Source organism: Pempheris klunzingeri, chromosome 1, assembly GCF_042242105.1.
Source record: "Pempheris klunzingeri isolate RE-2024b chromosome 1, fPemKlu1.hap1, whole genome shotgun sequence".
NCBI classification, from domain to species: Eukaryota; Metazoa; Chordata; class Actinopteri; order Acropomatiformes; family Pempheridae; genus Pempheris; species Pempheris klunzingeri.
This window is the reverse complement of record NC_092012.1, coordinates 11,957,308-11,969,465: the sequence shown is the minus strand read 5'-3', so window position 1 is coordinate 11,969,465 and position 12,158 is coordinate 11,957,308. Positions and strand designations below refer to the sequence as shown.

The 12,158-nt window shown below is 40.8% G+C and overlaps 1 protein-coding gene across 1 annotated transcript in view; it reads left to right on the top strand.

The window, feature by feature from the left end:
* The first annotated feature begins 3,420 nt into the window (after positions 1-3,420).
* LOC139203095 (ephrin type-A receptor 6-like) overlaps positions 3,421-12,158 on the top strand; it is a 51,461-nt gene continuing 42,723 nt past the window's right edge. The window contains exons 1-2 of the mRNA XM_070832763.1: positions 3,421-3,499; positions 10,640-10,704. Coding sequence (XP_070688864.1) covers positions 3,421-3,499; positions 10,640-10,704 — 144 coding nt within the window. The remainder of the gene's footprint in view (positions 3,500-10,639; positions 10,705-12,158) is intronic.

Here is a 12,158-nt window from a genome sequence, read left to right as displayed (position 1 = left end):
TTAGCTTTTTATATACTGTGTGTGGACAGCGTTTTCTTGTAAGTGATGCAGTGGCTCATTAGTGTTCAAAATGGGAATGATTAATCCTCTGGGGAGCACAAGTGCACGCAGTATGCTTTGTGGAAATATGTTAATGAGATTCTGATATTTCTTTAAGAGTGAGAGAAAGAGAGTATTCCACTGATTTAGCATTGGAAAAGGTCAGATGGTTCACCTGAAATATTAAGATCAGAGTATTCTTAAAAATGAATGACGTGTTGATTGGAATACAGCTGAACATTTTTGAGGTAACTTGTCCGCTACCAACTTGTTGGTTAGGTGAAAAAATCTGACAGCAGCATGGAACAAATGAGAAATCGTCTGTCAGGACATCATGAATAGCCACACCAAATTTCATGGAACCGGCCAACTGTTGAGATATCATGCTTTGAACAAATGTTTTGCTCAAACAGATGGACAAACAAATGAAACTGCCATCCTTCAGCCCTGCTGCTCGTAGGGCAAAAATAGAATCATGAAAATATGGAAAGCAGCTATGTTCCTTTCACTCTGTAGGAAGTAAATGGCTTAAAATGGACCATTAGAATCAGCAGACATGCCTAGTCTTTCAAACACCAGATACGAACGGACAATACAACAGAGGGAGAGGCAAAATTAAAAACAAAAATAAATAAATAAATGAAACAAAGGGGCTTGTGGTCAGCTTATAGTGAGTACAGTCAATCATTGGTCTTGTACTGTACATTTTCAGCACAGCAATGCTGTATGAACACAAACCAAATCTGTTCCCAGCTTCTTCTTTTTCTGTATTACATCATGATGTATATACAGACATCTCAAATAGGTGCTGGGTTGACTTTTACTGTCTCTAATATGCATGTCTGATCCACAATAATGCTTTGCTTGTAAGACAAAAAGTTAGCACAGAGACAAACTCTTCCTCAGTCTGGTGTCACTGTCCGTGGTGCTGAAATGTTGTATTATAGGTGCCCATAGAGGTGCTATGCTACAGAGGAGATGAGCCCTGTTTTCTTCCTGATAAGGGTCCAATGTTTATCCTTTTGGGGTCCCAGGTAAGGTAACCAGACTCTTTTTCATTACATAAACAAAACCATGTTCTACGTCTGTATTTGTCTAAAAGGAAAGTTTTCCAGGGATGTTATAAACTGTACTGTAACTGAAGTGATGTTTGGGACGAGTTTCTAAGCTTCGATGTACTTGTGTACTTATGAGAATATTGGACGCAAAGAGGTAACGAAAAGAAACTTTTGAAAATAACAATTATTCATGACATGGGTTAAAGGTGAATACAGAAACGAAACCAAGAAACGTGGACAAAGGGAGACCCCAGGCAGTCGCCTTGTTTTACCCATGGACCTTACACCTGGAGGACATCTTAGCTTGGCTTTTAAGAAATGGTTCAGTATGACATTAACGTTAAACCTGCAGCAAGGCAACAAAGTTAAGTTTAGCACTCATCTTGGTGACTCGCTGTCTCTGCACAAGACTAGTAACCTAGACATCTACATCCACTGAGTATCTGCAACACCATTTGTGTTCCGAACAAGGCCATAAACAACATTCAATAGATAGCCTATCTTCAGCAACCACATGCTACCCTCGGTGAACTGTATATCCTGTCCAAATGCCGCAATGCTATTGTCAATGCAGCCAGCAACTAGTTGAGCTGTCACTCAAACAGACAATGAGTGAGTGATGAAAAGCATCAGTGCAAGCAGCACCTTTATCCTCCAACAGCTGAGCTGTGACTCTGGAGGCCAGTGGGTCGTTATGCTTTCTCTCTGACTGTGGGTCCCAGTGGACTTCCATTAGCAGCCATCTCCACTATTGTGTTACAGATTAAAGCTCACAGGCCATTGGTCAGGACAGGTGGGAGCGTTTGAAGCGAGGATGAAACTCTTTGTGTCAGGACGTGCTTTAATCAAAGCTCAATTACAATGTAAAAGTGATGAGTGGGTTCACTTCTAATGAGCAGATACCCACTGCTGGGACATATCCACCGTAATCTGACATAAATCTGAAATATGGAAATGTACAGTCAAGCACATTAAATGATTAAAAGGGTAATCCTCCTAAAATGACAAGCGAAAGAGGTGTTTGGATTTTCTGTTGTTTGTGCTGCTGATGAAATCACCATGTATTATTTTTAATTTATTGATCTTTTTTTTCCCCCCCCTCTGTCTGTTTGCAAACGTATACAGCAATATAAATGTCTTGACAGAACAATGACAATGAATCACTGTTGGGTTTCATAAATCTGTGATGGCGAGCAAGAGGAACATTTAATTAGAGACCAGGAATAGACTGCAAAGCATTGCTTTAAATTTTCACTCACACATGTAAATGAATACCTTTAAATGTGTGTGTGAGTGTGTGTGTGTGTGTGTGTCTGCTTCAACTATGCCCTATATCAGCTTATACTCTGTCTGCTCGCCTTCCTCCCCTGCCACCATAAATAGAAACTGCCCCAGACACATTACTATTCCTTACAACATAATCCAATGCAGGTATAACCTACATCATGGCAAAGAAGTGATACAAGAGTTTAATAATAATGGCTTCATATTTCCTTCCATCTCCCCAGAAGAATCAATAGCGTCTGGCGGCAACGACGGACGCTTTATATGATGTAAAGTGAGAGATGAGGTGAGAAATCACAAGGCACGAGCAAGATTTGCACAAATGGACTTGGGATCCCAAGTATCTGGTTGTGGTAAAAAAAAAAAAAAAATTTAAAGAAAAGAAAGAAAAGAAAAGAAATCGGCTTCTCTGCCTGCGCCAGAGCATCCCTCCTATCCTGAGAGAGAGAGAGAGACAGAGAGAGAGAGAGAGAGAGAGAGAGAGAGGCACGCAGTGATCCAGAGACACTGTGAGGGATGCACTGGTTGAAAGTGAGGCGGGAAGTTCGCGGGGTTTTCCTCCTTTTCTCTCCCCGCTTCTCTCTCGTTTGTTTTCAGATCAAAAAATATTCAAAGACAAACAGACTGACTTCGCCACAAACACTCATCGGGGAAGTTCGCTTTTGGAGACTTTGAGGATAGTCTGCGCTTGCCGTCGTCGACCTGTCCGTGTTCTGAGCTTTCCAGACAACATCCATTTTATTTATTTTTTTATTTTTGAACTTCTTTCAGCCCCATTTGCCTTTTTTTCTTATTTTTAAAAAAAAAAAAATTGTGTGGTGCGCAATGGCTGGTCGCGTCTCCACATGGGAGGGTTCGGGGTGCTTGGCTGAAAAATAAATAAATAAGAAATAAGCAACTCCTTTGGATCCGAGAGTGTGGATACTGGGACGATTTCAGTAGCCTCATTGATGAAACCTCCTCACCTTTTCATTTTTGGGATCTATTTAGGAGTCCGCGCAGCGTTTTAGTTCCGTGCGCACTCGTGTCTGACTCAACGATGTGCTCCGGTGGGAAATACTGTGTGTTTCTGATCTTGCTTGAAAGTATCCTGTCGGACCCCGGGACCACGAACCAAGGTGAGTGTGAAGGCAGACACCCCGCCACAGACTTAGATGGAGGGTGGATGCGCCACGTATGACCGTTTTAAAGTCTTCTCCAACAACGCTGATTCTCTGCGCTCCCCATTACGCAACATGCAAAACACAAAGGTTTTACGGTCTGCAACCATCAAAAGAATAAATAAACCAACTTACATACTAAAGACTTTAAACAAAATAAGTATATTTACACCTGGGTGACTTATGTGTTGTACTTGAGGTGTCTGCTGTGTCCCTCCAATGTGAATTTGTTGTTTGAGGATATGTCTCTTGGTTTAAGCGTGAGATGACAGTGGATCTATTTGTTACTGAGAAAAACATTTAAACATGAATTAATAGCCACAAAATGCAGGTGGAAATTTAAATCTGTTGGTTGGACAGAGGGATGTAGGTCTTGGTTTCAGTAGATTTATTTGTCATAATCACTGCAGAGCTTACACATCTTTGAAAGACTAACCATGGTGATGATAATAATGTTTTTTGTTACCTTTTCTAGCAAGGTGTCATAAGTCTGGTTCTGAATTTAGAAAGAAAATTACTCTTTTATTGTACAGCCTCAGAATGCCTGCAAAAATGCCAGTTAGTTGGCTGAACCAAGAGGTGTCAGCCTTGGTTTCGGTAGATGCATCACTGATGCTCTATAGCTCACAACACCCACCTCTGGACATGGCTGAACAGAGCAGTGATAATGTTTTGTTTAGTTTTTACACCTACTCTGTCTCAAAAGAAAAGGGGTTTCTGAATTTTTACAAAGACCGCAAATTTAAAGATAGATTTATAGCTTCAAAATGCATCCAAAATTGTCAGTTTGCTGGCTGGACCAGGACGTGTTGTCAGCCTCCTGGTTTTAGCAGCAGCGCACAGCTGATCTGTCTGTACTCCCAATATCACTGATACTGTTTAGCCTATAGTTTACAACACATCTCTGGCAGGGATAATCATGTTTGAGTTACTTTTTTTAATATATCAGTTAAAGGCTGAATTTGTCAAACAATGCACATTTATACATTTACAGTCTCAAAAGTCGTGTAAAAATGTCAGTTTGTTGCCTGAACCCAGACAGATGTTAGACTTGGTTTTGTTCGAGCTCTCAGTCTTCACATTCACGTGTCTTTGAATGACTGAACACAGCAACTGTAAATGGTAAATGGACAGTACTTGGATTGTGCCTTTCTAGTCTTTTTACGACCACCAGAGCACTTAAACACTACATTCACTTTCACCCATTCACACACCATTCATGCGCTGATGGGCCAACCCACCATCAGGGGAAAACTAATCATTCACACATATTCACACACAAAGTTATACTTAGGAAGCAAATTGGGGTTCGGTGTCTCGCCCAAGGACACTTTGACATGTCGGCTGGAGAAGCTGGGGACCAAACCACTGATCTTCCACTTGATTGATCTGCTAACAGAACGACTCTAACTCTGACTTTTATTAACTTTTTAAGCACATGCATCTGAAATTATATTAACTTTGCCGTGAATTTTACGACAGATGCTCAATCAGCCAAATTACGGAAGAGGCTCAGACATTATACTTAACCTGCAAAATCGGACAGCACAAAAGCACTGCAAGAGCTATAGGGACCATAAAGTGTTGAAGCAAATGTCAGCCTCTGGCATACTCTGTCAGCTATACAGAGGCTTTTGAGTTGCCTATTTCTGTCTCTGTTTTCTATGATGAGTTCATATATTCACGCAGAAAAATAACAGACTTTGGCCCATATGGTCTCAAGAGGATTCCTCACTTACACTTGTAAGAAACGTGGATTTTATTATGCTGGGCATGTGGTTGACACTCAATGTATCAGAATAACTTCTCACTTTCCTGAATTCACATTAGCAGCGTTTGCAGTTGCATATGTATGAGAAACACAAGACATAATAATTGTATCTCTCCTCTGTTGGACTCACAAGTCAGATGGGTAAATGGTTGCCATAAAGTAATGGGTTCTTGACATCGTCCACTTCGCACATTTGCAGAGGTCAATTTAATATTCCTTCCTGAATGTTTAATGTTTAGGATACACGTTTTCAAAGACGACAGGAGCCCTTTCTCTAGCCAAATGTCAAAGCCTCTTTCACTTCATTTTTCTCTGTGTCTCTGAGTGTGTGTGGGTGTGTGTGTGTGTGTGTGTGCGCACTCAGTTTTCCCCACAGGATGCCTGTCTGCCTGTGGTGGTGACAGGCTTGAAGGGGAGGGAATGCACACAGGGTAAACGTGAAAAAACGACAACGTGAGGGGTTTAAAATACAGCATAAACAAGCTAATATATGTTAGCCAGGTGCAATGTATCGGAGTGGGTTTTCTAAAGAATGTGAATCACCTTTGTATGGTCGTCTCAGACCAAGAGGAAAGTGAGAGAGATGAGATGCTGCCTGTACATAACAGGGTATTTTATTTGTTATTTAGCCGTAAATGTAATTTGGAGGTCAACATGAAGGCCATTTGGTGTAAATTCTGTAAAATAAAGTCACCTTGTCTATGTGATGTCTTAATATCAACTGTAATTGGCGTAATGGCGTCGTCACCAGTGCCTTTTCAGGCAACCAACCGTATAGTAGACTGAAAATCCATCACTCTGGTCACCAGGAAAATGGAGGGAATGCTTGTACTGTATGTGTCTGTCTAGCTCTAATTTTATGTCAGACACACACTATCACTACAGAGACAGGAAAGCCCATTTGTGGGAGCACTGAGCAGATCGGTCGACACTGAACTGTTGAGGCGGTGATATTCACTGTATTGTTGTCTTCAACAGATCGTGTCATGCACCCGCATCCTCCTTGCTCTACAGCTGTCAGATTGAGTGATAACAGCAGGGACATTAAGCTCATCCGTACAAAGAATGCGGGCAAGCATCCTCAGCCTGGTGTTCATAGTGAAAAAACAATGTCAAACAGACACAAATATTTAATAAAAAGCAAAGGGATGGTGCTAGTCTGTCATATAACGGCTATGGTCAGAGTAGTGATATGTTGTCATAGAAGCAAAACCCACGTGCAAGGATTTTTTTTTTCTCTGACTGCACGAGTAGTTCCTCCCAGGGTTCCCCAGCGCCCTGCTGGGAAAAAAAGCAGACTCTATTGGCTGGTATTAGCTAAATACCTAATTAATGTGACCTCCAATGTTTTTTGAAAACAATGTTTAATGTCTCTGACTGTCTCTAATTGTCAGAATCTTGTAAAAGAGGAAAAAAATATGCAATTGATGGCTACATACATACGCCTGAGGCTAAAGTCACACATCCAAGGTAAAAAGTCTGCATCCTCACCCGCTGTAAATTCACCATGTAGAGTACACGGAGAGCAGGAAGCAGCATTGTTCTTGTGTTGCGGTATAAAGTTAGGCCATTCATAATTTCAAATAGTATGATCTCATTTTTAATGTGAAGAGAGGAAAGACTCTCAGCTAATCGTTTAAACCACTAAATACCTCAGCAGTTCTTTTTTTATGTAATGTATATCAAGAGTGAGCATTCAGGCAGATACTGCACCTGTCTTCCTCTTTAAATACAAGGATGCAGCACCATCTGTGTCATGATCAGGTGAATTAGATGCTGTTGTCGACTTTCATTATCATCTCACATAGGAAATAATGATTCTTCCTCTGGCTTGCTGAAACCACATCCTGGAAACTGTAAAAAAAAAAAAAAAAAAAAAAAGCAAGGGCCCTTATAGATATGCCTGTCTCTCTGGGGAATCTCAGCCAAGTGCTTGTCTACTCGAATATCCTCAGCCAAATACTTATAAAATTGAGGGTTCTAACTTCATGTCTTGCTTTTGAGAGTTCACGAGCCCCTTGCAGGGAAGCTCAATAAAAGCTGTGTGCCTGTAAATGAAGAAACCTGCGACAGTAGATTTGTTGTATTTGCTAAGTGGTGGGAGTGATGCGTGGTGGGAATGGTAGGTCAAAGAAAACTATCACAGTGTGAGGGTATCATATTACAGGAATTTCTTCAAAACACCAAACATGTATCATGATATCCGGGTGACTGAAGCAGTTAAAAACCTATTTGTAAAAGGAATAGCTTGACACTTAAGGAAATACTCTTTTGTTTCCTTATTGAGAGTTAGGTGAGGAAATGTCTCACCAACAAACAAGCCACCCACCAACAAACAGAAATGGAAAACAGACAAGTTGTCATTTTTACTGGGATTACAAGTGCCAATAAGTGCATTTCCCAAAATTTCAAATTATTATTAAATTCTTTACACTTTTTTTCACTCAAAATATGCTAATTTACTGCATGATGCTCTTTCACTTTTACAGTCAATTAAAGGCTAACAAATATCTTTAATATATTTCTAGCCTCGTAAAACATTTGCTAAGCTGATTTTTAAGTATTTTAAGTCCAGAAGTGTTTACAGTGCTGCAAGAGGTCAAAAACTCCTCAGGGAAGTTTTGAGATGAAATGGTTTATACCATGGCACCTGCAGTCTCAACCTCGTAAACAAACACACACACACACACACACACTCAAAATGTCTGGAGTAAAGAAAGCAGTGCCTCCATAACACAGGAGAATGTATTTCAAACTGAAGTATAAGAGGTCATTTTGCGGATTCAAATCACTTCGTTCAGCTCGGCTCACAAAGAGTTGTGATCCCTGGATCCCTGATAGCACGGTTTGTTTCTTTTTTTTTTTTACTCCAAGCAACATCATCACCATTCATTACGTTCAGCGTCAGATGCTGTAGTCTCAGGATCCTCATTGCTAAAAAGCTACCGATTCAAACAGTGACAGGAATGACTGATTGCATTAACGGTTTGTTTGTTCACGGACTGAGCAGCTCGCCCTGCATTAGTGGTGCAGGTGTATTAATGAAGTATCACCTGAAATTTACTGCCTGCCGCATTTTCTAAAATGTGACAATTTCCCTGTCGTCAGGAAAACTTAAACAGGACAGCGGCAGATTACTATGCTTCCAGACACAATACCCAGACAAGAGTAATGTGATTTGGTCGCCTGATAAATACTCATCGGTATATGTGTATGCCGTGTGTGTGTGTGTGTGTGTGTGTGTTTGCTTTCAGTGAGAAAATCTGTGTATCAAATTAAGCACTGTGGTCTTGGGTCATCTATTATTTCCTGGCTCCAAAGATGGTTGCAGGAATTTAATTATTTTATGACTACATTACTGTGTATGTATGTTTGGGTGCGTGTGTGTTTGTGTATGTATGGAAGTCAGACAGTTAGGGGAGTTTGTGGGGAAAAGTTTTTGCTGCTGTCAAACATGGTATGGAACATTGCTCGTGATTATGAACGATTGTTTTTCTAATTTAGTCAAAAATCAATACCTCTCTGTCTCTCTTTGTCTCAAAGTCTCTCTCTGTCTCTCTCCCTTTCTCTCTCTATGTCCTCATTTTGAACAGAGGGAAGGCTATCTTATTATAATTCAGTCCTTAATTACCAGCAGGGGATCAAGGCTAAATGAAGTCTCTGTAAATACTGAAGTGGTTCATTTAGTCTCACCAAAGTGTATCTTCTCTAGTTATCTAACTTGTTCTCAAAACAGGAGCAACCCCATTAAATTAGTCCAGATTTGGCAAAGTCCGCTGTGCACTGAAGTGACAGGTCGTCTGAAGATGTGGCTCTTTGGTCTATAATGTCGACCACTGAAGTGGGACGCACTTTATTGATAGAGATTGTAATTAACTGGCAGTGTGGAGACAAAGGAAATTGCACATTCATCATATCAAATTGGCTCAGGGGGCTTAGCAAGGGCCAGATAATGGCTCTTTTCATGCCTGAGCCGTGACCAGAGTGCAGACAGCTTGAGATCGTTACACTTGTATGTACAAATTGCGGTCATGGATGCACACAAAGAAAGACAGCTGTTAACACGCTAACATAAAAAAAACCCCACCAAACACTAATGTTGAGATCAGAATACACAGTTTTTATGTTTTGAAATGCTTGGCTAACTAGATATTAGAGTCATAAATTCTTGGCGTGACTTGGCTGAAAGACACCGCATGCCAAGCGATGGACTTTGACCAGTCTAGAGATGCCATGTTTCACAACTTGCATGCCCTACAGAGGTCGGTTATTTTCCACTAGTGCACAATACACTGGGAAAAATGAGCAATGCCACAAACCTGAGGGGTCAGCCATTGCTCAGCTGATAACCAACAGTCTGAATTCGACATACGGCTGACAGACGTGAACGTACGTTTAACCAAAAACACAAGTATGGTTGAAGTGAGTGTGAGTGAAATCATGAAATCCATCCGTCCACCTGTCTTAAGTCTGTCAGTTCAGTCATGAAACTGTTCTGATTTTCATTGTGTGTTTACTTTCGGGGGAACAATCTCCCCATTTTGCATTTTCAGAACAACAAGGCCAAGATGCATCATGTGTTCACAAGTTGTGTTTACAGTTAGGAAAAAAAGTTTGTAGTCAGGGCAAATGAAAAAGGTTTTGGTAGAGTCAGGTAACTAAAACACATGGTTAAGTTTAGGGAATGATTGTAGTTATGGTTGCAGGTCTGTGATGGGAGGCAAACACTCCATCCCAAAGTTATATCAGTTGGCTCGCGGGCGAACTTAACTCCAAGTAATGTGATATTGTTACTGAAAGGGTTCATCATCGCTCGTAAACGTTGGCGTACTGACTGTATTTGTCTCGAATGATTTTGTTTAGTTAAATATTTAAAGTTCCCGTAGTCCCTCTGTCGGTCTCCTTTGGTCATCTTTGGCTCATCTTTGATGTCATGTAGCACAGAAATCTTCTGACCTCTGAGAAAGAGAGCTTTAATCTTCCAGACTTCACCTAGACGGAGGGCGGATCTGTGTTAGTGCTGGTGCTGTCCTGGACTTTCCTAAGAGCTGTTATTTCATAGGTGGATGAATCGGATAAGGGCTTTACGGCTCTGTCAGCTCCTCATTGACAGCTTGATAACTATTGTCTGCTCTCTTCCCATTTTGTCACCTCCATTTCTCTTCTTTGTAAATTCACTGTCCAACCTCTCCCACACACTCTCTCTCTCTCTTCCCCTTTCTGCTCTCTCCTGTCACTCTCTGCGTTTATGCTGTCGTTCTTTCACTCTTCCAACTTTTCTCTTCCATTTTACATGACTTTCTTTTTCACCACCCCGCTCTCTCTAGTGGTTCTGTTGGACACGACGACAGTGCTAGGAGAACTGGACTGGAAGACCTATCCTGTCAATGGGGTGAGTGACATTAGCATTCCTTAAAATATGAATGTTTGCTGTTGAGCCTATTGAACTGCATCGAGTGTAACCAGTTAAACAGGTGAGCATTTTGAGTTGAATAAAATACACCAAAAATGAAACAAGGCATTCTGATGTACCAGTTTTACCTGTTAAGTAAAGCATAACACATACCTAAAACACCCAAACTATCTTAAACCTGACCTTTCCAAAACTGAACTCTTTGGCCAGAGAAGTTTTTCTTGCACTTAAGTCAGATACAGACAGAAAACAGGACTGTGTTTCATTAAAAATTACCAATGATGTATGGATCAAAAATCTTCCATGTCAACGTTAAAACTGGACTGACTTAGGCTGAAAAGTGAATGTTACTTTAAGACATTTTAGCTAAATATGGTCATTTTAACAGCATTTCCATTCTAATAGATTATATATCAATATAGCATTGATGTTTGGCGTCTAGGCTCTGATCTCGCCAACACAAGGAAACATCAAGCATAGCATCCTTTACAGGTGGATGATGGGGTGGCACAGTGGCAGCGGCAAGTAACAGCTGAGCTTACAGGTGACAAATGTGGCAGCTGCTGTGTGTTAAAAGACTGAGCAGAGCATTGACAGCTTATGTACACCTCCATGATTAAAATGGGGCGTTGCAGCGCACTCTTATGTATGCAGCGCGAGTCTATAGTGGCTGATTTAAGTTGACCGACTTAAGCTTGCAGGCTTCACTTAATTTAATCAAAACCTGTTTAAGCAATGGCTATCTGTAATGTAAAAAAAAAATCCCTTTTGAAATTCAAATACAGACATCATGTCCTTTTACTAGCAAATCACTAAACCATGGTCACTGAATAACCTTGCAGAGCTCTAGAGAATGCCAAGATAAAATATTGATATAACTTTTAAGGGGTACAATGTGCTGTTGTTATAAACCAACATAATTTAAGGGAGAGCTTGTGTGCCCAACCAAAGCAGCATATGGAGCTGCCATCTCAAAATCACACCAGTATCCTGTTTAAGTTTGTGCTGGAAAGAATGTCCTCGTTACAGAGAGCCAGATACACCATTATCTTGGATTGGAGAGACAACAGTGTCTTAGCCCGAGTTTCTGACGGCTGTCTGAACATGCACGTATTTGACTCGAGTGGCAGAGTAATTAGCCAGAGAAACAAACAATGTGCTGATTAACAATATCACAGACTATGTGTTGATGCGGGTAGAAGCGTGACATCGGTGTAAGTGGAGGATACACCGAATTTAATGTGTCACCCACGTCCTATATCTCCGGCAATAACAACTCATATCCGGTAGACAGGTGGTGGTGAAATGTACCAAATTGGAATGAAAAATTTGAGCCATTTGTAGTTTACCTGAGTGCAGATGTCTACCTGTTGTTAGCAGTTCCACCAAAGAGACATTTCTCCTATAAACGTCTCACATGGTCTCCTTTGAAT